This window comes from Rosa chinensis, chromosome 6 (genome assembly GCF_002994745.2).
Source record: "Rosa chinensis cultivar Old Blush chromosome 6, RchiOBHm-V2, whole genome shotgun sequence".
NCBI classification, from domain to species: Eukaryota; Viridiplantae; Streptophyta; class Magnoliopsida; order Rosales; family Rosaceae; genus Rosa; species Rosa chinensis.
Genome location: NC_037093.1, coordinates 26,891,349 through 26,916,124, shown reverse-complemented (window position 1 = coordinate 26,916,124; position 24,776 = coordinate 26,891,349). Strand labels below are relative to the sequence as shown.

General features: G+C 36.8%; 1 protein-coding gene and 1 long non-coding RNA gene across 2 annotated transcripts; one reads left to right on the top strand and one right to left on the bottom strand.

Moving 5' to 3' along the window:
• Positions 1-5,331: 5,331 nt before the first annotated feature.
• LOC112169344 (transcription initiation factor TFIID subunit 10) lies at positions 5,332-9,299 on the bottom strand. Its single transcript, XM_024306358.2, has 6 exons — positions 9,099-9,299; positions 8,941-9,005; positions 6,563-6,625; positions 6,227-6,284; positions 6,082-6,132; positions 5,332-5,674 (listed from the first exon to the last, which is right to left on the bottom strand). The coding sequence occupies exons 1-6, from the start codon at positions 9,204-9,206 to the stop codon at positions 5,594-5,596; spliced, it is 426 nt and encodes a 141-aa protein (XP_024162126.1). The 5' UTR covers positions 9,207-9,299; the 3' UTR covers positions 5,332-5,593.
• Positions 9,300-18,247: 8,948 nt separating this feature from the next.
• On the top strand, positions 18,248-22,529 carry LOC121049861. Its single transcript, XR_005801462.1, has 4 exons — positions 18,248-18,371; positions 21,464-21,554; positions 21,697-21,770; positions 22,277-22,529. It is a non-coding gene; the product is annotated as an uncharacterized LOC121049861 (long non-coding RNA).
• The last annotated feature ends 2,247 nt before the right edge of the window (positions 22,530-24,776 follow it).

Here is a 24,776-nt window from a genome sequence, read left to right as displayed (position 1 = left end):
TTGTGAGTTATGATAAAATATGTAGTCATTGAGTAATTATTTCATTAATGATAAAAATATAACGATTTACCACTTTGACAACAAATTTGTTGTTGCACTTGTTAAATTGTCCATAAATTAGTACATTAGTTTAGGTTGAGTAATTACTATAAATAGGACAAAAGTTACCACTTTTACATCCATTGTTGTGATTGTGGTAAAATGTGTAGTCATTGTAGTAATCATTTCATTAATGATAAAAACATAAAGATTTACCACTCTGACAACAAATTTGTTGTCATACTTGTTAAATTGTTCATAAATTAGTACATTAGTTTAGGTGGAGTAATTACTATAATTAGAACAAAACTTTTCATTTTTATTATCAATTGTTGGAATTTGTGGTAAATTACGTCGATTAAAAGTAATTACTAATTCGACGATGGATATTACACAATATATTACTTTCATTACGCAAGGGAGAACTTTATTACACAATTGAGGACAGGTAAAGCTATGGACATTAACATTTCTCATACATGTTCTATTTTATATAATATTTACCACTCTGAGGACTCATGTAACCACTTTGAGGACACATGTGGTAGTTAGAAAAAAAATCCTCATTAAAGTAAATAAGGTCTTCGTTAGAGTAAAGTAGGTTCTTATTTAAGTAATTAAGTCCTAAAAGTGGTAATTGTAATAGGTTCTCATTAGAGTAAAGTAGATTCTCATTTTCCTTTGCTTCAAAAAAAAAAAAAAAAAAAAAGTAGATTCTCATTTGAGTAAATAAGTCCTAAAGTAGGTTCTCATTTGACTACATTTAAAACAAATATTATTTATTTTTACACTAATTGTTGTGGTTGTCATAAAATGCATGTAAAAAGAATTATATTTGGTTAAGGAAACTACTAATGATATAATTAATTGGTAATAATGACTACTTAACTAATACTAATTTTGCGAACTTAGGTTAGAAGGTTTTGTTTTTAATAAGGAAAAAACATAATTTTCAATTGTGTAATTGTCCATTTATAACAAGCATTAATCAAACATTAATTCACTAATAATAAAATTAATTAGTAATATAGACTATTTAACTAATAGTAATGGGGGGTGAAATTTGCACCCCCATATTTGCAAACTACACCCCTTTTCCTTTTTTTTTAATAATATTTTATCTCAAATTTTTTTGCACTTCCTAAAACACCCTCAATCTTTTTTCTTTTCTTTTTGGGTCTTTTCTTCTCTCTCCCCCCCCCCCCCCCCCCTCTCTCTTCCAGACCACCACTAAAGTCCTCTCTCTCTCTCTCTCTTCTTCCCGATCTTCACCAAGGACTCCGCCGCCACCGCCATTATCAACCTCCACCACCTCGCCACCTCACAACAACCGCTCATTGACCGTGAAAACCTTAAGTCCGAGCATTCTCATCATCCTCCTCATCGTCGTCGTCACCATTGTCGCCTCATTCTCCCTCTGCCAAATCCTCCGCTGCATCAACAACCTCTTCCTCCGCCACATCACTCCCTCCTCCGGCGGATTCGTGCGAGTTTCGTTATGTCCGAGCGCAATTTCGATTCAACTCGGATGCTTTCTCTTCTCTGCTGACGGAGAGTTCGCGTCTTTTGTCAGTTCTCAACCTCTATTTGCTTGGTTTTTGTTTTGGGCTTCTAGTGTGGCCGGACGGGTTGCTGTCGGAGGTGATTAGGATGGAGATTGGAAACTGTGGAGTTGGGATTTCGATCTGTTTGGTTTTTATTTGATGACGGTGGCTGCATGGAGACTGGGTGAGAGGAAGATGGTGGTGACTGGGTGTGTGGCGGTGGTCGGGGATTCGGATTCGGCAGTAGTGGGGTTGTTGACCCTCTAGGTTTGGGGATGGAGACGGTGGGAATACAGGCTCGGGTGTTGATCTTCTTCATGGAATTGGGCACTCGAGCTTTGTGTTTGTGGTGGTGGGTGATGTGTGGTCAACGACGATTGGGGTCTGGTATCGGCGGCGACGTGACGACCCTAGTGGTGGGATGGTGGTGGCAGTGCTGCCCGTGCAGCAACAATCCAGTGTCAGTGTGAAGATTGTTTCAGAGTCTATATGGATTTCACAGGATTGATTCTTCCAAGGAGATGAAAGATTGTTTATTCAAGCTGGTGGTTGCCATGGTATTGTGCTTGTCAGTGTCAATGATTTTAATTGAAATGTGCTATACTTTTTTCAGAAGTAGAATTTGGCTTTCTAGTTTTGGTTGATTCAGTGAAGATTCTTGTTTATCGACCATTTCCATAATGGAAATTCTGGCCTTTTGTTGTTGTGAGTATCTCCGGCCGAATCCGCCGCCGCCGCCTATCCCGTCTCCTCGCTCTCGGTCTTCGCCTTATTCTGAAAATTTGTAAATAAACATAAATGGCTGATATCGTACATATGTTACATGGAGCATGACCAATTGCCCATCTGGTTTGGAAAGAGAAAAGTTGACTGACTTTTGAATGGAGAAGATGACCAATTTTCAATGGAGAAGAGGTCGTTGTCTGGAGAAGAAAGAGAGAAGAGGGAGATTGTTGTCGCGAAGAGAAAAAGAGAGAGAGAGAGAGAGAGAAGAAAAGACCCAAAAAGAAAAGAAAAAAGATTGGGGGTGTTTTAGGAAGTGTAAAAAAATTTGAGATGAAATATTATTAAAAAAAGCAAAAGGGGTGTAGTTTGCAAATATGAGGGTGCAAATTTCGCCCCCCATAGTAATTCGTGAACTTAGGATAGAAGGTTCTTTTAATTTTTTTTGAAAAAGGAAAAATCATAATTGTCAATTGTCAATTGATAATCAAACATTAATTGGCTTTATTGTTTTCACTATCTTTATTGTTTTCAATTCAATTAGTAGTTTGTGTTAACATTTTTGCTTATTGGAAATCAGTAGCATAATTAGAAAGGCTAAGGGCTAAACAAGTTACCAATTTGTTAAATATTTTGAAATATTGGATATATTACTAATCCAATTGTCCAAAACATTTAACAAAATGAGGGTATGGCAAACACCAAGGTACCCAAGAATTCTCCTATATATATATATAAAGGCATGCTCACCTAAGGGACAGTTTTTAAGGGACTGTGAGGGACAAGTGAATCTGATGGCTGAAAATAAATGCATAATTTTAAGTTGTTATAATTTCTGCTTTTATATTTAACACATGTGGTTGAGATGCATTGTCCCTCATAGTCCATTAAAATTGTCCCTTAGGTGAGAAAATCTGTGTGTGTGTATATATATATATATATATATATATGCAATTGAAATAATTTATTAAATAAAAAAGATCGCACATGAGAGAGACATGAAGTTAAGACCCCTTCAAAGAAACAACTAGATCAAAAGACAATCAAAATATAAGCAAGATTAAGCAAAGCCGATTGAATCAAAAATCAAGACGCACAACGGGTGTCCGATTGAGGGTAGAGTAAGGGTCTGTGAATCTCTCTCTTAGCCTTCAATTTTTTATTTGAAACTTTAAGAGAGACATAAGAAAATTCTCATCTTTCAGAGTTGCTTAACCCTCATCAAATCAAGAACCAAGGATTGAAATATCTGCGATATTTCCAATATATTCCCTGATATCTCCTTTTTGGAGGAATCAATATATTATAGGAGGAAAATATCTATCTTCCATCATTTTTGCAAAATTTCTCCAATATCGTCAAATATCCTCTATATATAAGATATTTATGATATATCTCGATAATATGAAGAAATGGCTGTAAAATTTTATGAAAAAAAAAAAGAAAAATAGCAACAAAAAAAAATCCAGTTATTCACAGAGAAACATACAGTACAGAATATGAAGATTATGTCAGGTTGTAAAATTCTAACAACGGTTTCTACTTTCTAGTTAGTATATGGCCTAATAAAGAGGCAAATTAACTTGTTTGGGAATACCTCGAAGTAAAACCTCTTAATGCAGATTTGGGTAAAGCGAAATCCCCTCAAGTCGAATTTGGGTGAGCAGAAATCATCTCAAAGCGAATCTAGGTGGGAAGTAATTCCCTACATGCAAATCTGTGTGAGGAGAGATCTCCTCAAGGCGAATATGGGTGGGGAGAAGTCTCCTCAAAGCAAATCTGGTGAAGAGTATTCCCTTTGAGGGAAATCCGAGTGAGGGGTGGAATCCTAATGAGAAGAAATTCCCTAAAGACAAATCTGGGTGAGGAGAATTCATGACAGAACAATGGGTGCCTAACATCATCAATAATCGATGCGATAAAGCATTTAGTCAACCATTGCATGCAGCGGGTATTATTTCTCTATCTCAAAATACGTTTATAACTTGATAATTACTTAGTTAGATATATACCAGATAACTTGTTGGTAGTACATTTCTTGAACCCAAATTTTTAATATCGACCTAGGGTTGGTCATAGCAAACGTTTCTCAATATCGCTTGGAAAAGCTTTCAAACACTTAAACACAAATAGAAACATTGCTATGGAAAAATAGGAGGATGTGTCAATCTATGGGCAGCACAGTTTGCTTCATGAAAAATAGGTTGTAAAGAAAAAGAAGGAATAGCACTTAAATATAAGGAGACTCATTCGTAAGTTTCAACGTAGTAATGGTGTTCACATAGTTAAATTGGGTATGGAGGTTGGTTGATATTTTTTAACTTACTCTAAATTTCTATGATTTTTCAAAGCTTCATTGTATTAGTATAATGTTATTAGATGACTTATTTAGTCAAGGCTATGACCTTGACAAGTTTCTTGTAGTACAACCATATTATTCAATAAAATTATCATTTTTAGTAAAAAAATAAATGTGAAAGAAATTCACTCTCTAAATTTGTAATCCACACTTCTTTATTTTTTTATTTAATTTCTGACAAAAAAGACAAAATTTAAATTACTAAAAATATATATATATATATATATATATATATATATATATATATATAGTGTGAATTGTAAATGAATTCTAAATGAGAAATATGAATTTCAATCTCTTTAAAAATAAAAATAAAAATAAAAATAAAAAGGATGATGACTTCATCTAAATGGACTCAGCTTTCCAAGTTGTTTTGATCCGTAAGTAACAAGACCATCTTGTAAATTTGGATGTAATTACTAAAAACATGAAATTGAAAATGACACCTTCAGCATTATTTGGAGACGAATTCAAACAGGAAAGAAGTCAGGTCAGGTTCACTTGGTACAAGGGTTTCCGTTTCATAAACTTTAATGATGGGTTCTTCATTCAGATAATGCAATCAAGAAGTCAGAAATATGTTCAGACTTCAAAATGTCTTTCTTGTCAAGCAAAACATTAGCAAACATTAGGTCAGATCGCCAAAATCGTATAAAATTGAATACATTTTGGAATAGAGTACCATCCTCACCGAAAACAAAATATCTGCACATTCAGTTTTTTTTTTTTCCTCGGGTCTTGACTTCCACATCACGTTGAAATAAACAGATATGCAGTCTGAAATATTTTAAGTCGCAATATAATGACATAAATGTAGAATAGTATCTTCAATCTAAAGCAATACTGACTGAGCATAACCTAATCATCTAGCAGTAATGTTATACCCACACAGATCTCACTACATGGAACAAAGAAATCCAAGTACAGATTATTCCTCTCTTGATGCAGGATCCATCCCAGTTGAAGGGCTGTCAGCAAAATATTCTTGGTGCTTCACATTGACGCCATACTGCTCGATCAAGAATAACAAGGGAAGCAAATTAAAACAACTAAATCAGTATAATAACCATAAGTGAAAACAAGCTTACCTTAAAAGTTAAAACTACAGATAACTAATGGACATGGAATCCTAATAACAAAGTAGACATAAGCAATTCAAATCAGTTCGCGTGGGTCACTTCAGAACTAATCACAACAAACAAGACTTTACCAGCACTGAAGATTATATAGATTCAGACCTCTAATACAAACCAAATTCAAGAATTTGACATGACTAAATCTTGGATTAGAAAATATCAAGGACTCCGTCACTTGATATAGTCCAGCAAAGATTATGAATCGTCAATTATTAATGAAGCTGAAGGGCATGAAAAGTTGGCCCATCAGGCTAAAGTGATTTGAAAGACTGCTGATTACCTCACGCAATGCCTTTGACAGGTCTTCCATAGTCAATATTGGGCGTTTATCCTGTTTGCATGTTAAAGTTAATACTACACAAAATATAAAGAAAATAAAAAAATAAAAATAAAAAGAACAAAGCATCTGCCCAGAACTTATTTACCTTTTGCTGTTTGTCCCTTTTGTCTTTCACCACTGCTGCCTGTCTTGCTTTGCATTGCCTGTTTAGAGGAACAAGCATGTAAATATTTTTCCAACCAGTAACAGCTCAAGCGCTGGCTAACTACAACTGCTACAAAAACGAGTGCAACTAAATATCTTTTGTTCAACAATTTTTCTTCTCTGATATTTGAGACATCTAAAAGGTAATGCCATTTGGTCCTACATTTCTAACTGAGAAGGATTAGGTTTTTATTTTAGTGTGCATAATTGGCATGTATGCACAAGTGAACTCATGTCATGACTCACGAGGCAAAAAGTAAAGAAATCAGTGGCTTACTGTAGAGCATCAGTTGCAACCTCAGCGACAAACTTTTGTGTGGCAACAGCTACCAGCCTAATTCTGTGAATGGTAAAAAAAACTCAAGTCAATAACTCATATTCAAAAATACAGATCTAACTCGGCTTTTGAAAAATTATAGAACCGAAAAAGAGAAATAAGAACTAAATAGTAGTATGTTTCCATTTGTCAGCACAGCAGAAAGTTATACCAAAAGATTTCTACAGTAGCAATCCTAACCTATCATAATGAACAACCCTTTAATCATTAATAAGATCTCAAAGGCCCAAATGAAAAGGAAAAGATCCCAGATAGAAAATGAGAACCGCATACCTGAAACAACGTTTGCCTATGGCTAGATACCTATCTTCAAGAACTATACAACTTTGCTAGACAGATCATGTCTCAACTTTGCTAGTTTTATGTGCTTAAAGAATCAATAACTACAAAGGCATAGTTTATAATAATACTTTGCTTATAACAAGAATTCACTTTGCCAATATTTAATGGTATTTTCCAAAAAGGCAAATATTGAAGTCTGCTTACTTTAAATTTTCTTTTCATTCCCCAATAAGTCCAGAATAATTGCTTAAAATATCAAAAGGAAAGACAGATATATTATGCCTAACCCTCAAACTAATTATACCAACTCCGCATTTGCAAAGTTATGGAGGGATCTTAATGAATCTGGGAGGAAAATCCATTGGGAATAATAGGAAGAACTATACTAGAGATTTGGGCTATTCACTAAACCAAAATGGTGAAGACCAATAATCGGCATATGGGTCCGCATTCTCAAAGCTCGGTACTCAAAAAACTGTGACTGCATGAACACTAAGCGGTGTTCACAGGCTTCAAGCAGGCTAATTGGAGGGAAGACCAGAAGAGACATCATCTGGTGGATCTGATCGTGATGGCATATACATACATGGATGGGCAGAAATGTCAGTGTTTGGTCTATTAATTGGAGTCCTTTCAAGAATGGTAAACTGCTCCCTATTTATACTGCCAAATATTTTCTTCTTCCTTAATGTGAGCTCTCTAATTGATCCTAATACCAAGACATGGAATTTTAGCCCCAATTCAACAATTGATTACCAACTCTAAAGCTTTAAAGATTATGGCTATGCCAAGCAGTGCCTGGTAGTCCTTACGTAGATCATCTCATTTGGCCAAATGAGAAGGATGGTCATTAATCTGTTTGCGCTGGTTACCATTGCCTGCAAGATCGTCAATCATCAAATAACTAGATTCAACCCATTTGTCTCACTATCACCATGAAATTAATCTGGATTCTGGAGAACCAGCAGCCTCCCCCATACCCCAAACCCCAAGATAAAGAAAAGTCAATTTAAGCAGGCATGTGCCTATGATACCATGTATAAGGCATGCTTATTCATCAGTCCCTCCCCTACTTGCATTCTTTGAGGTCGATTTGAGGAGACAGCACAGCAAATGTTACTCTTATTCTCATGGATCCTAAAGAGATGGTTTTGAATACATTATAAACTGTCCCCAGTTCAGCACAGATCTTTTGATAGTTTGGTAATGAGTCTCTTATCACACAATATGAGCATCGGTGACCGAGATGGATCCTTAACTTTATAGGCTGTTGTGTTGGGTCCTGGGAGATACGTAAGGCTAGGTGCAATGGGGAAGGTTCTGCCACCACCCTGCTACTTTAATACAAATTTCTCTCCTAATCTAAATCTCTGATCTCCTTCACCTCCTCCCTATTTGAAGTAAATGTGAACAGAGCATGTGATGAAGACAGAGGGGATAGTAGGTTTAGGAGTTGTTCTCCAAAATTCTCAAGGTCACATCATTATGGGAAGCCTAATTTTCGCTCCATCAACTCCCCACTTGCAGCTCAAGCCTGTTCTGCCCTCAAACATGCCCTCGCTTCCATCATCAAGATGTACTATTCGAGCTGGTCAACAGCCTAAACGGTAACATTTTTGGAGAGCTGGTCGATGGGTACCATTTCCAATGAGAACTAGAGGTTATAATGTTATATGCCTTTCCAATACCCCCAACTCCTTTGGTTCTGGTTCTATCAAGGGATGGTCTTCCTTGCGCTGGGAGGACCAATGGTGTTGCTGGTGCTAACTAACTCATTTGGATTAAATCTTGGGGGGTTTAGATCCTAGTCTTCCCTGCTGATGTTGCTTTCATTTTCTAAGCTGGGTATTATTTTTCCCTTTGACCTATGAAACCAACTCTGACCAACAAAAAAACCCTAAGACCATTATCATCTATAGCAATAACAAAAAAAAAAAGGAGAAACAAAAAACCCTAACAGAAATTGAGAAGTTAGATCGGTGGAGATCCGTAATTGAGAAGAGTTAGAAAACCTTGCAGAAAAGAAGAGTACCTACAATCGAACGTCGGGACACTGGAAGCCGCTCTTGGCCAAGTAATGCTCCACAAGCTCGTCGGGTATCTGCAGAAGAAGAAGAAGAAGAAGAAAAATCTATGATTTGATCGGGAAATTGGAAGACAGTGAAATTGATGAGCGGTGGGGATGGTGTGTTACGGTGGGAGTGTAGTCCATTAGGGAGGCGAGGAATTCAGAGAGAGATGCCTCGTCATCGTCGTGCCTGCCTTCGCTCGATTGCTGGCTTTGGTGGTTATTATGGTTCATCTCATTCACTCTCTCTCTCTCTCTCTCTCTCTCTCTCCAGATTCCAAATTTCAAAGACCTTTTTGAACTGCAGTCACTCGCGTATCTGGGTCATGTTCCAAATTGGGATATCGCAGTTTTCATCATTGGGTGGATAACCCGCTCTACCCGTACCCGTACCCGTACCAGTACCCGTACCCGCCCCCGCCCCTATAGTAACGCTGTGAACGTATGGCGTTATTACTATTATAAACAAATGCTCACACTTAAGAAGGTTGTCCGTGCCCACGCTTCTGCTGAGTGCTTAAGAAGGTTTATTTGTATTTTGGAAATTTTCTCCTTGGGATGGATTCCCAAATACAAAATTTGAAGGCAGTGTGAGAGTAGTTTAACCATTTTCAATATGCAATTATGACAAATAACCAGTTATGAATGCGGCTATCAGGGCCGGTCTTGAGATTCTAACTTGGTGGACGGGGATGAGGTCTGACTTCCCTTCCGCTGGAGCAACGCGCGACTTCTTGCTTATAGAAGCAAACAATACATATATATAAATATATTTAACTTATTACAGAAACTTCGGAGGCCCCCGGGAGCCGGTGACCTGACGCGGCTGCCCTCAGGGCCGGCCCTAATGGCTATAAATGTGATCTGAATTACGATTATGAATACGACAATCATTGAAGTTATAAGCACGGCAATCATTGCTGCTCTAAATGTACAATTACAGCAATAAGTGCACAATGATTACAATCATAAGTACTGTAATCATGACAGCCATAAGCGTGTAATTATGACGACCATAAGTGCGGCAATGATGATGGCTTGCCGATCAAGTAAGCGTCCGCCTATAAATAGGGGACTCGCCAGCTGGGTAAGAAATCTCATTCTGATTTTTTTTACTATACTCAAATCAGACAGTTACTGACCTAGGCATCAGAGGGTTTTTTGCAGGTACTCTCTTCTCTTCAAACCAACGGTCAAGCTCAAAGTCAACGGTAGTAAGAACCTTCCGATCATTCTTGATCAACTCCCGCACCAGTCCACATTCATTGGTGAGTCAAAATCCTCTTTGAAATTTTTTGGCACCAACAATGACCTACAAAATCAACTTTTTGCAAACAAAGCTTTCTGCAATTGGCTTTTAAGGTCCTGAATGAGAAAACCCAACTCCAAGTGATCCAAAATCGGCTGTGAAAGAGCCTGCACAAAATCCGTACAATCAAACTCCACCTAAAAAGAAGTGAAATGATGTGCAAGGGCCAATTGCATCCCATTCAATAGCGCTAGCATCATAGCATGTTTAGCTGAGATAGAGATGGACATCATATGCCTAAAGCCTTCCAAAAATGAACCTTCGTGTCCCTAAACACCACCAAATCCCTCCCTTCCAGAAGCTAGATCAAAAGCTGCATCAACAATCAATTTCACCATTCCAACCGGGAGTTTCCTCCGTCTCTGCATTCTTGGAATGTTAGCAGAATAAGCAGATGCATGAACCAATCTATACTCCTCACATCAACCCAAAGTCAAAGGTACTTGAACTCAACATCACACACCCTAGCATTCATGTTTCTCCCTGTAGCCTAAATTAACATAAGCGTTGAAGCAAAGGAGATAGGGGACTGGTTTTGAACTAAAGCAAAGCACTCAGTAAAATTCATGCATGATAGAAAGAGCACTAGGAATATTAGCATGGTGCAAAATAGCGGCAGCATATGGAGACAATCTCTTAGTGCATGAATAGGTGATAGAATGATCTCCTCCTCACAAAAAGGGCATTGGGTATCAATATCCATACCTCTTTCACTTAGCCCGTTACATGTAGGGAGAATATTGAAAAAAGCATTCCATGCACAAATCTTGACCTTACCCGGAAGTGGAGCTTTCTAAATTTGATTGCAGAGAACAGTACTAGGTTAGCTGCAACATGAGGATCCTCATCCAAAATTCTGCTCGTAGCTAAATGATAAGTAGCCTTGACTGTGAATTTCCTTTTCATATCCTTATTCCAAATCCGTCTATAAGCATGAACCAATGAGCTAAGAGAAATAGCCAGAATTTTGTTAACAATATGTAATGGAAACGTATCAGTTAACAAAACTTGATTCTATACACTTGGAGGTAAAAAAACATATCCGAAACCATTCTATCTCTAGATGAGGCAAACTGATGATGATCCTCCTCCGTAATCCAAGGGTCATTCCATTCACAACAAGAAACAACAAACTACCAACAGCGTAAAAGAGTTGTTAAATTGGAGAAGCAAATATGGAAATATAAACCCCCGACAATAGACCTTCAGACTATTGAAAAATTTAGTCGATGGATGCCACGTGTACACCATACTTTGATGCTCTTACAAAACCACACAAATATTTAATATTATTAACAAGCAATATTTCTTATAATGATGCCAAAATAAGATGAAAATAACACAATATAAAAACTTATCTTTGATTGATAGACTCGCGGGGTACACTTGATTTGAGAAATGTTTAAGGCTGAGGCGTACGGACACTGCCCTTAACTAGGAGTAGATTTCGCCCCTTGGAAACAATGTCCAGGTGTAGCAGATTTTATGGTGCCCTAGTGTCACGGCCCGAATTTTAAATAAAGAAATTCGAATCTAAAACGCAATAACTTAATAAGCACAAGAAAACACTTAGAAAAATATTCACACAAAATTAAATGATAAACAATCAAGCCCACCAACATCAATACTGACTCGTTCTTTAGAGTCACATATTAATCTACAGAAAGTTTACAAATTAAATTGAGTGACAATTCAATAAGTAAACACACTCAATACAGAGCGGAAGAATAAATCTAACGTACATTTCAACGTCCAAGCTACAACAGCACACAAACCTCTGCTTTGATGACTGTTACTCTGACCTGCACGATAACCCCTACACCATAGAATAATGCACTGGGTTTAAACCACAAACCTGATAAGCTTTTGCAAGCTCGTGTGAGTAAACCTAAATAACTACAAAAACGCATTTCCGACTCAAGACTCAAGGACAACAATCAACACAATGATTAATTCCAACAACAAAATCCTTTTCTTTTTCTTTTTAGGAACACACATGTCACAACCGTGACAAATCAAATCATTCTAAATGAAAGCCGGTAATCCCTGCATAGAAATTTAGTTCATGAATCACCAACAGTATTCAAACCAAAACCATAGTAATCCTGCATATAGTTTAGTTCAGGAGATTACATGGTTAATCAAACAATTAGAATAAAATGGAAAATAAATAAAGAAGTCAAACAACTCACGCTAAAGTCGATGATCACCCATCAACTCCAAATAAATGATCTCACAACATGGCTCGTTTTCAAAACTAGTCATCCTTACCCCTTAAGGTAACATACATTACTAAAGTGATAAAAATCATATAATTTCCACTCACCCAAAATATGAAAATCAAGTCCCCCTTGGACAATAAAAGAAAGAAACCACTTGAAACTCTCTTTTAATAATGTGAATTCATGAGTCACAAGTAACCACGTGTTACCCCCATGTCATACTCTGGCAGACAGACTAGAGCTCTAACTAAATCATAACCTGTCACCTCAACCGAGGTTCAGCCCTATGATAATACTTGCCTCGATCACCAATGTGACAAAAGGTCATCAGACCGAACCTTTAAAAGTCCACATGACTCAATGTTACCAAAATTTGATTACTCTCCCAACACGACAAAATCAACAATTCCAAGATATAACGTATTTCCATAAAGAGTAAGCACACAAATGAACATTTTGAATAATTCACAGTTCATACTTACATCACAATGTCACTCCATCAACATATGTATTTCACATAAATATATATATATATATATATATATATATATATATATACATGGTCATCCACACAAGAATGCCACTAATACCAACTATAGTTCACGATCACAAAACTCGAGAAAATCATTTTAATAATTAAAAACTCGTTTTACTTCCCTGTGAATATATATATATATATATATATATATATACATGGTCATCCACACAAGAATGCCACTAATACCAATTATAGTTCACGATCACAAAACTCGAGAAAATCATTTTAATAATTAAAAACTAGTTTTACTTCCCTGTGAATCGTAGGTTTATGAACCATAGTCGATTAAGTTCATATCATTTAAAACAAATATTCATTTTCGAAAATTATTTACAATTATCAATCAATACTGATTATTAAGTAACTCGGTTCGTAAAGGAACCACGTGAAATTTACTCATCTCTAAATCCTGCTGTGTCTTCTCTTACAGCAAATAAGGTATCAAATACGCTCCATCAGTCACCTAAGTACAATACGATCTTAACTTAGTTCACAAATCGAAAACGATTAAAGTTCGAACCCTCGTTTGCACTAAAATCCATAAGTAATGTCAATCGAAGCAAAACTTCATCAGAGACCACCTGAGGTCTCCAGAATACTTAGACAATCAATATATCAAAATTACAAGTCGATCGGACGGCCGAATCCTCACGGATAGAAAACCGATAACTTGCTCATACTATTTTAAAAAATTATGTATTGCACATCGACACGTTTGTATCGATGTGTAGATTGAAAAGATGGACAAAAATTGTCCCTGAGGTGGCCGGAAGTTGCCAGAAACAGCCAGCAAAGGGCACCGCCGTCAAACTCAAAATTTGGCCACAATTCCTAAACCAAAAATCTTCTTCACAACATGTACAACAACTATCCCAACTATCACAAAGTCTAAATCGAAGCCATATGATCGAATTTCACTTGGAACAAAAGGGGCTAATTGAAACCCTAGAATTTCAACCATTCGATTCGAGCTCCACACGTGAAATCATTGCAAGCCACCTTGAGGAAAACCTTCCTCTGTCTTTGGGCTAAAAAAACCCCTCAAGAAATTCCACCTGTGGTGGCCGGGATCGTCAACTCCGACCAAGGCGATTTACAGCGCTGCCGCCAAACTTTCCGGCCTTGCCACGCCCTCGACAACTCAAATCTTGATGTAATTCTTCCACAGACTTGTAGAGGAGGACCAGACGAAGAGAACTCAAGTTGTTCGAAGTCCTATGGTGTACGGATGGCGAAAAAATCGACCGGCGAAGTGGAGAGGGCGACTCGGGCTCGGGGAGAGAGAAAGAGAGGCCGGTTTCCAAATTTGGAAACCTTTTTTGCAATTTCTGAAAAGTTTAGGGCTTTATACAAAATGAAAAATTTTTCTGAAAGCCATAACTTCTTCATACGACCTCTGATTTTTGCGTTCCGTATGTCCACAAAATAGTATCGACGCGCTCTACAACTTTCGTGAAGGAAGTTTTCAGAGAATCCTAATATATGAAAAGTCAACCCTTGAATCGAACATTTCGAGCGAATAATAGTTTGAAATAATTTCCGCTCCACCCTCGAATCATGAAATCGTATTAACGAACACTTTAATAGTTCCCGAAACATTTAGGAATTAATAACAAATTTCCGGGGTCTTACACCTAGCCTCTAGGGTACAATAACCGTCTATCCTTGTAAGCGTACACTTGCAAACTTAGATCCTAAAACCACTTAATCCTTTCCTGTGGCATTACTGAAGATCAAGAACAAAACTTACTCTAGAATATGTAAGAACTTGAAAGAAAAATGGCTAGGGAGAGAATTAAAAAAGATGATGAATTTTCATTGTGTGTAATATATATATTTCCAATGTGGTTCCTTGGATGGTGGAGGGCTCATGGATGCCCATTTGATATCCTTCCACAGGAAATAAAAAATGCAGTCACCTGTTTCTCAACAATCATGAATTTCACCAATTATGATTTGAATTTCCCGATACATTTTATGGCCAAATACAAACTCCCCTGGATTTTCAAATGGCATTATGAAGTCAAAGAACATGTCGTATCAAGACATTTACTAGTCAAATGGTGGGATAAATTCAAAACTGAAAGAATTCTCTCCCAATTCAATGAAGAATTTCTAGTTACTCCATCACAACCTTCTCAGTCAAGATCTCCGGTCACTCCAATGCCACCTCAACCGGCATCTACTTCCCAGTCACAACCACAATCCCTCAAGTTACCATCCTCTTCTAAGTCGAAGGGGAAAGCAAAATCAGCAAAATCAGATACATACTCCAAGTCAGAAGAATTAAAAGAGTTAGCCAAAAAACTCTTAGAACAAGTAGCTAATCTCAGTAATGATGAAAATGAATCTAAAGAAGAAGAATAAATCCCTTCTCGATCCTCATCCTCATATCGCAGTCATCTAGGCACTCCCGGTAAACCAATCAAATTGGCTGATTTCCAAGACAGTCAAGACCCATATGCAGACTTCGAGTAAGCCACTGCCAAGACAGTTCACTGTTCATGAATAGAATTTTTACTGTTCATTCACGAGGCAAAAACATAGCTAATCGTGCTGCTTCATGTTTTTGGCTTTTTCCCAGTAAAAGCATATTCTGTGCCCGTGATATCCGGGTGTCAAGACCTATATAAGGAGCATCTCTCCTTTAGTTAAACCAAGTTCCATTTTTTCATTTCTTCTCTACTTTTGGCTAAGCAACTCATGTGTTGAGAAGTCTCTGCCTTTCCCTTCTGTAATCATTATAAAAACCCTTCATGCATCGAACTAGTAAGTTTTATGTTTTATAATTCGGTTTTGTAATATTAAAATTAAAAGTCAATTTTATTATCAGTAATTTTATGCTTTATATTATTCCAGTATATTTTCCACTTCAGCTCGGTTTCTGGTATATATATATATATATATATATATATATATATATATCAAATCTATACGCCTCCTACCAACACAACGTCAAAGGTAGTAACTCAGAAACCTGTTTGAACTCATCATCCCATACCCTAGCATTCATGTTTCTCCATGCAGCCCAAATTAATATAAGCATTGAAGTAAAGGAGATAGGGGACTAGTTTTGAACTAAAGCAAAGCACTCAAGAACATTTTGTGTTGTATCCCATTTGTTGCTAATTTATTAAACAACTCAGGAATATATATATATATATATATATATATATATATACATTTTGTGTTGTATCCCATTTGTTGCTAATTTATTAAACAACTCAGGAATATATATATATATATATATATATATATATATATATATATATATATATATATATTAGATTGTTAGACTTAAAGATATGGTACAAATTAGGACTAAACGAATATATTCCTCGGCTTTGCTAGGATTACGCTCGCACTGCCCTTGGCATCTCAGTACCTTCATCCATCATCGATGGAGAGACATTCCGATCTCAATCTCATCGAATGCATTGAGCGCGGTGGCTGCCCTCTCCTCTATAGGGATGGCTGGGTCTTTCCCCTACCACGACCTCCATCTCTCAGTCCCAATCTGACTTTGGATCCCCATTGCTTTGGAATTTGAAGGGGAAAGCACAATGATCTATTGCTCTGCGACTGAGATGTCAAGGGGAAGTGGGTGTCCTCGACCAAATCAGGCACGTCTGAAATTGTTGTTGAAGAACGAGGGTTTTGACGTGATGAGGGTTTTGCAAAGGATGAATGGCTCGGGCTGGAAGATGCAATGGAAGACAAGCCGGACTTGCCATATTGTTGCTGCCTAAGGAAGTAAGATGATGGTGTGTTGAAGCGATGCACAGATTAGCTGGTGGGGCGGCACTAGGCTTGCTAGTGCGGCGGCTATAGTGTTGCTGCCGAACAAGATAAGGAGTGCCGACAGAGCTGCAGATCGGGGCCTTGTTCTAGTTGGGTGCCCAAATTAAACTCTAATTGGGGGCCCAATGTAAGTTGGATGAAAGTTTGGATATGGGCTCAATGTTGGTCTCTGGTTTGGTATTGTTGGTTGGGCTTATACTCTGGTTCTCTAAGTTTTCGAATTTAGGATCCAGGTGATTGGCCCCAGCCAATAGCCTCCTAGCCCTAGCTTGGAAGGCTAAGAGAAAATTTAGTTTTTGGTTGAACTATGCATATTTACTATGTCCTAGATTTTTCATAGTTATAGGCTTAGAGTGATAAGTTCCAATATAGTTGGTCTATCCCTATGTACCACTGTGGGTCATCCACGAATCCTTGTTCTGTCCATTGTTATGTGACAGCGGGTGCGTATGTAATGGCCTTCTTGGCATGCGTTTTATATCAATGAAATTATCATTAATTCAAAAAAGATATGGTACAAATTTAATCACATAATTATTGGAATATTGTAACAACCTTAACCTTAATATGCTCTAATATTATGAGCATAATAAATTAGTAGCGTTTTTACAGTAAATAGTTTTTAAATGAATTGGAATTTATACAAGTATTTTTAAATATATAATCAAAATTTCCAACACAGACTCTTGTGCTCGTAGTCAACAATAAAAAACCTCCACCACAATTAAAAATAAATAAGGTGATAAATAATATCCTTATTGTAATCCACGAGATGGCACAAAGTGACCCAAAAGATGCTCTTGCTAAAGAATCGAGAAAGAAATTGTAATCAAGTAGTATGTATCCTTCGAACATACTCAAAGAAAAGCCCATTGGAATTAACATTTTCTAGAAAACACCATTCCACTTTGGCATACACCTTTGTCATGTCCAATTTCATTGCTATTACACCCAAATCTCTGTCCTGGAGTCTTTTAACATAATGCATCAACTCAAATTCAATCATGACATTGTCCGGAATGTCTCTTTAGCCGCAAAAGCACTGTGTGCAGTGAAGACAAACTACAGCAGCACCTTTTTCATGCAGGTAACAAAGGTCTTAGCAATAAGCATATAGATAACAGTGCATAAACTTATGGGCCAGAAGCCTGGAAATACACCACTGTTTTAGGAGCCGCAATCTTTGGAAATAGAGCAAGCAAAGTGTGATTAAAAGGTTGGACACTACACAATTCCATTTAGGACCTGTAGAGCAAAAGTCACAAATCGTAATTGAACTTTGACATATTCAATGTAACCAAAACAAAAAACCCAATAAAAAAAATCTTGGCCATCTCCAGCCCATACTCATGGAGGGGTTAGTGTGTTTATGTTTTCTAGTGTTATCGGGTTCGTGTCTGGCGAACTTTTCTCCTATGAATCAACCTGAAAAACGGACGACTGTATCCGTCTCATCGATGGGTCCTCTATTACAATCCCTAAGCTTCACGCCTCGTTAGAGCTCTAGCTAAAAAAACTCTCAAGAAAAGGTCCAATTTCTTCTCTCTTCAAAATTCCCTCGACCTGTTTGATATTTTGCCTTTATAGAACGATGGAGAGTTGCTTATATTCTTGCTTTTCTTTTCGGTTGAGTTTGCGCGGAAAGCTTGGTTCAAATAAGTTCCATTGTTGAATCAGTGGTCTCCTTGTTTTCAAGCATGCAAACTCTGATAATGATAGGCTGTTGTCGTTTCTAAGTGGTTTTGTTTTGGCATTGGCATTGGTTGGTATTTTAAATTTCAGTTGGGGTAGTAGTCTTTGACTCTTTGATCATTGGAAATGGTTACTTCCCTAGATTCTATGGACTTTGGTATGTCACATTTGAAATGAATCTTGAAAATAAAATTCTAGTTTTGGCTACGGGTTTTACTTTGTTATTCCATGCATCTCAGATGAGTTATTCATTGGGGAACTTGAGCAATGAAATTGGATAGCAGCTTAGTGGCCTATCCATATATAATATAGAGGAATGTTTAACTAGGATAGCGTCTCCATTTTCTCAAATATGTCTTTATTGCTATCCACAACTATGCCCCTAGTTGATCAGATCTGCTTAATCACATACCCTCAACTACACAACAATTCTAGAGCTATAGAGCTAGCCTGATTTTGACAATCATGAAGCTTCTCGCTTTTGAGTCAGGCTTTTGTAGAGTCTAAGTAAGTTGAAGTCCTTAAATAATGTAAGATTGATTCTGGAGAAATTAATAGACAGACAGTTTTTGAAGGTCCCTTTCTTTTTTTTAGTATACCTGTCATGCTCTATTAATTCCAACTTGCAATAGCACCAACTTGGTCAGAATCCTCTTTGGAACCCCAATAGCAAGCCTGATGGCCCATCCATATATTTCCAATTTCAGTTGTAAAGATTGTTTTTTGAGTATGCTGTCTTGTATTGTTGCAGTGCCAACAATTGGTTGTGAAATAATGTCCTTTTGGAAGCCGAACACCTAGGTTGATATCCCAAGGCCTTTATGTCCAAATAAATGTTCATGATAGTTTGTTTGGTGATGAAATTATTTATTGGTGAAAGGTGTGTTGCTTGGAATATCATCTCTTAGGTCCCTCCCATTCTTCTGTATTTCAGTAATTCCTCGGCACTCAAAGAAATTCTTAATCTTCTGTTTATCTCAACCTATTGTATTTACCAAGTTTTTTACCACTTGAGGTTAGTCCTACGAAACAGCCAACTTTGTGATGTCCTTGCATCCATTTGGTGTCAGAGCTAAAATGTCTTCTGTTTTCTTCCGAAGTCCTCCTGATTTTGGAGGTGCAATGATTACAATTGCAAACAGTTTACTACATAGGCTTTATCTCGACATTTAAAGGTGATAAGAAAGCACTCAATTTGTTTATTGAAATAGCTTTCATAATATAGCTGCTATGCTTGGGGAAAAACTAATGGAGTTGGGAGAAATCAGAAAACTTAATAAGGATTTTTCACCTTAAGCCCCTAGGCAAGAACCTGTACTTCCAGGTTTATGAAATGTATTTTTTCGTAGAGAAAGCAATAGTCACTTAGTGAGGCATCCATTGATTTGGTTACATGACTCGACAGTTGTTTTGGCAGCATCGCTTGGCAGTTTATCCAAAATTCTTTCTGGTAGGGGCTAAATGAAAGTCCTCAACTAGAGCTTTATGCAAAAAGTACAGACAGTCATCAGACAATAGTTAAAACTTCGGCAAAGATTAGGTGTTTACGAGAATTACAAACAAAGAGTACACCCACAATTCATTAGTTGGTTTAGGAAACTCTACTTGTTGTATACCTCCTGTTCTTGAGCTTGATGGGAAACCACAAAGGTTCGAGACATTTTTCTGTTATAAAAGTTAAATTCTCACATTGCTTTGGGTTTAGCAGCAGTCTTTACTGGATCATCGGATGCTGTCTAACTTGGTTGTCAAATGGAATATTGGTATAAAAACAAGAACCTACGTGACAGTTTCATTAAAATCGTGAGATCTATGCAAATTAATGAAAAGGAAAGTCGGTCAACATCCTATGGTGGTTCTGCTTCTTCTACGAACCATTCGGTGAATTCGACTCCTAATAGTGCACAAACTGTTAGTGTCAGCTCATTGCAACATTCGATCGTCAAGCTTTAGTGGAGAAAGTGGAGAAGATGATATAAAGTAATCCAGCTGGTTATAGTAGTCTAGCAGCATTTCTCTCCATCTTGTTGGAAGGGGTTCTAAATTCAAATTTATGTACTCCAATATTCAAAAAATATTAGAGAGGGGGGGGGTTGAGAGTCAATGTATTGGGTCGAAGAAACATTATCTAGTAAGATTTCTAATAGTATATTTGTTGAGCCCTTGCTTCCCGAGCTCGGTTCTTGGAACAGTCAATTTCCCCCGAGTGTTAGTTCAGCTATTACTTTGATCTGTTTGGTGCGGGTTGCTCTAGAGGAGCCTCCCTTTAGCTTATTCAGTTAGTCTTTTCGTTTTCTTTAAAAAAAAAAAAATTATATATTTGGCCTTGTAGTATTTCTAGCTAGGAGTCTCCACTACTTCGAGTTCTACTGGTTTTGCTATTTCCTGTCAAGAATCAGGTGTTACTAACTGACATTTGGTTAAATTTTAACTTTTAAGATGATTCAGCAGACATTTAGTAGTAGTTGCGGTCTTGAAATGTGTTAATTCATATTGGTGAAATTGCATATATTGGTTATTACTTATTAGCATACATGTATTCTTATTGCTAGACATAGCATATCATATATTCTCTGGTCTGTATAATATCTTCAAATTGAAATCCCTAAGGATATAAAGTGTGAAATGTGAAATTACAATTTGAGAAACTTCCAGTGTAGTAATGTAGACTATTACAATTCATACTGTAGAATACACAGAAGAAACAAATGGGTTGATCAATTCTTTCGTAGTTATCTGAATCCACTCCAAATATACTAGATCTCGTCATATCTCTTTAGTTTCAATGACAGTATGTTTCTTACTAGATAATGGTTCTATTTATTGTTTTGAAATCGTTTCCGAAATTTCTCTTTAATAAGTGAGATTCTTCATTTTGAAATCACTCCATCCAAATTGAGCCTGAGAGTATTTCCATTCTTTTTGCTAGGCTTAAAGGAGCTTATATTCATGCAACAGAAAAACCTCAAAATGTGCTCAAAGAGTACTGCCACGGCTACCAATACCTCTGAAGTGCAAATGTATGGCTTCATGACTAATGTGACCACACATCTTTTTCTTTCTGATTCTTTTTTTTGTTAACTTTTAGGTTTTTGTTAATTTGTTAATGTCGTTTTTCTGTTACCATCATCATTATATTTGTTGTTATTTCTAATAATGCAGCTTGAAGTTCTCTTTCCTTCAATATAAGGATGGATGAGTACAATCTTCTGGAAATTCAAGACAAGCATGTCCAGGTGTGTAACACCATCAATAAGTTAATCCCAAAAGTTGATAAATTACCAGACCACATGCATCTTGTCTCCATTGTACTCATGAGTCATGATGACGATTTGATATTTTCCTGCATGCACTTTTGAGTATTTTTATTTTTCCCTTTGTAGTCTTTTTGTCAGTTAATCAAACACAAATGTAATTTGATCCACGAAAACATTATCGTTTAGTGAGTTTAATAGGTTCAGGAAAATAGTTTGAGTTTAAATGTTCTAAGTGGTTGTCTATGTTCTGAATGTTCACTGAAACATTAACGTCTAGTGTTACTTCTTTCTTTTCTCATCTATTTAGATAGACTAATATAGCGGCTCATAAGCTTGAGAAATTAGCCCTCAGTACGGGTGTTACTCATAGGTGGTATGGTTCCATTCCTTTGGATCGATCTTTATGGCTTTAACCTTTTTAGCCAACAATTTGTAATCTTTGAATGTTTATCAATAAAGCCTGACGTTCTTTTTTTAAAAAACAGAAAACGAAAAAAGATTGTCTATGCATGAAAGAGAAAAGGAGAAGGTGAATGCCTTCGTATCAATTGGTTCGGGCAGCCATGTTGAGAACAACTGGGTTATATTAGATCTACACGCGTGGACATGCATATTGTTTAGAACTTGAACTGATATGGAATGCTTAGAGCCATGGGATCAAGTGCCTGGTGTATTTCTTTTTCTAAAATGTAAATAGGCATGATTTGTTTGGCTTTGTGCCTTTGGATGTAGGGAATTTTCTTTGTCAACCTTTTTCTTATTTTCTTTAACCCGGGTCCCCTGTTGACAGAACAATTGCTTGGAAGCAACTGAGAAAAAAATAGGAAGTCGTATATGTATGTAGAGTGTTTCAATCTTTTTCGTGGAAGGTACTTGACATTATTAAGTGCATGCCTGAAAAGAGGGGAAGAATTGCAAAATGGTGGATTGACCGAAACTGATCTAAACGTGTGGGACTGCGAAGTTGTGGTAACATTCTCACCTATTGAGGTGGGGAGCCATATTTAAATCCAAATGAACTGAGCTCTAGACCAGCCGATTGACTGAAATCATTTATGGTTTCCAATTAAACAGAGGATTAGACTAAATTACTGATCAGTTGTAAAGCACAGCACCTAAATTGTAAGAAAGAAGTAGCTCGGCCAGTCCACAAAGTACAAACATTAATACATGAAAGAAACTTTGATTATACCTGTGAAATAAGAGTGACAGTTAGTTGGAACCAGGTGACACGGTAAGAGTTAACTAGGGAAAGTTGTACACTGCATCAGTATTCCGATATATCAAGTAAAATTAGTTCCATAAAAAGATAGACTAGTTCGATAATCTCAAACTAGTCTACTAATGTATGAAATCAGTTTACCTTTGAATCGAACTAATTTACTTGATGTACCGATATATTAAGACGATCCGTTAAACGAAGTCTAATTTGAGTACTTTTTATTCAGTAGTGGGACAGATGCCAAAGTAGCTTTTTTCCATTTTTTGACAAACCTACCCTCTTAAGGAAGGACCGAAGGGGCACTTTTCTGTAGTTCATCAAATAGTGCTGCTTGTTCTCTAATTTCTACACGCAAAACGCGTTCACAAAAAGTGAAGTAGGTGACAAAACATAGTGAAGAAATTTCCATGAAGATGCCTGGAACTAGAGCAGAACCCCCACTCAACCCTAGTAGCTTAACTAGATAAATACATATAGCCGCTCCCACTCTTGAAACACTGCCTGTTTTCCATTTGTTTCATATCAGTGGTCTTCCTCATGATCCATATAATTAACGTCCCTCAATTGCTCCTCTTTGTTGGCTTTGCTTCGATTTAGAGCCCCCTCTTCGGAAACCCTGCGCAATGGATGCATATGCTGTTCACTTGTTGATCAGCTACTAGTTCACATCTCCAACAGAAATCTAAAGGTTAATCTTCAACTAATTGTAGTACTATTTCCTCTAATGGCTAGGTACTTTTTGCTATATTTTGCTTTACATGTTTCGCCACTGTTCTTGTAGTTTCAGAATTCATTCTTTTTTCCTGTTGTTAACTTACAGTTATGATCCTTCAAGTTTTAGCTACATTTACATAATATTAGCTTTACAATTTGTGATTATCTTACGGTTTCAATTACGCTTAAGTCAAGATGTTTTTGTCAAATTCATTCAAAGAATACCCACTTTTGGCTGTTTCACTCAAAACGTTATGTCTAATGCTTTAGGGTAGCTAAAATTCAAATTTAGTCCTAATTCTTAGAGGCCTAATGGCTTTCTCCTATGTTCCAACTTCCAAATGGAAATGTCGAAAGTTCACTAATTGTATTACCTCTCATATTAATGAAATTGTACTTCCTTAAGAATCAAAATTTTAGAAATTTTATTTTGCATGCACTATATGACGTCTTCAGAATAATATTGCTTTTAAGTTTTCAGCAACACAAGGCCATATCATAAGGATATCAAGTTTCATGTAGTCGTTTCATTTCTTTTCAATTGATCTGGTGTCAAGTTGATATACATGTGTACAATTGTAATCAATTCACTTACAATCTACTGATTAGTCAAAACTGAAAATGATTTTACATCATGTACAAGATGTATAAAAAGGGACCGAGTCAAATACTGAAACTATTATTAAGGGGTGAGATATTCTTGTCTTGTAAAAGAGATGCTACTAATGCCTAACATGATCATGGATTTCGCTTCTAAACTTGTTATCAAAAGTGGGGCAGTCATGCATATTTTTAGTACTCCTGATTTTCAATCTCCCATTATATATGGATATTGTACAATTGAATTCTCTATGCTTTTTTCAGCTGGTTCTGAAATCTGGATATTTACTACATTCAGTGACATTCAGTGTATTATTCTAGGGCTTGTTTAGGCCCAAAAGAAACTATTACAGAAAAACACTCAGCCCAATGGACAGGCTAATATTCCCATTTAACTCTCCTAGAAAGCCATCTACTCCATTGGCCCGAGCTTTTTCTGAGGGTTTTGT

Excerpts from the sequence above, each read along its gene's own strand:
- LOC112169344 (XM_024306358.2), bottom strand. The coding sequence starts at position 9,206 with ATGAACCATAATAACCACCAAAGCCAGCAATCGAGCGAAGGCAGGCAC. Across the intron at positions 9,006-9,098 it reads TAATGGACTACACTCCCACC|ATACCCGACGAGCTTGTGGA; the intron begins GTAACACACCAT and ends CTTCTTCTGCAG. Across the intron at positions 6,285-6,562 it reads GTTGCAACTGATGCTCTACA|GCAATGCAAAGCAAGACAGG; the intron begins GTAAGCCACTGA and ends TCCTCTAAACAG.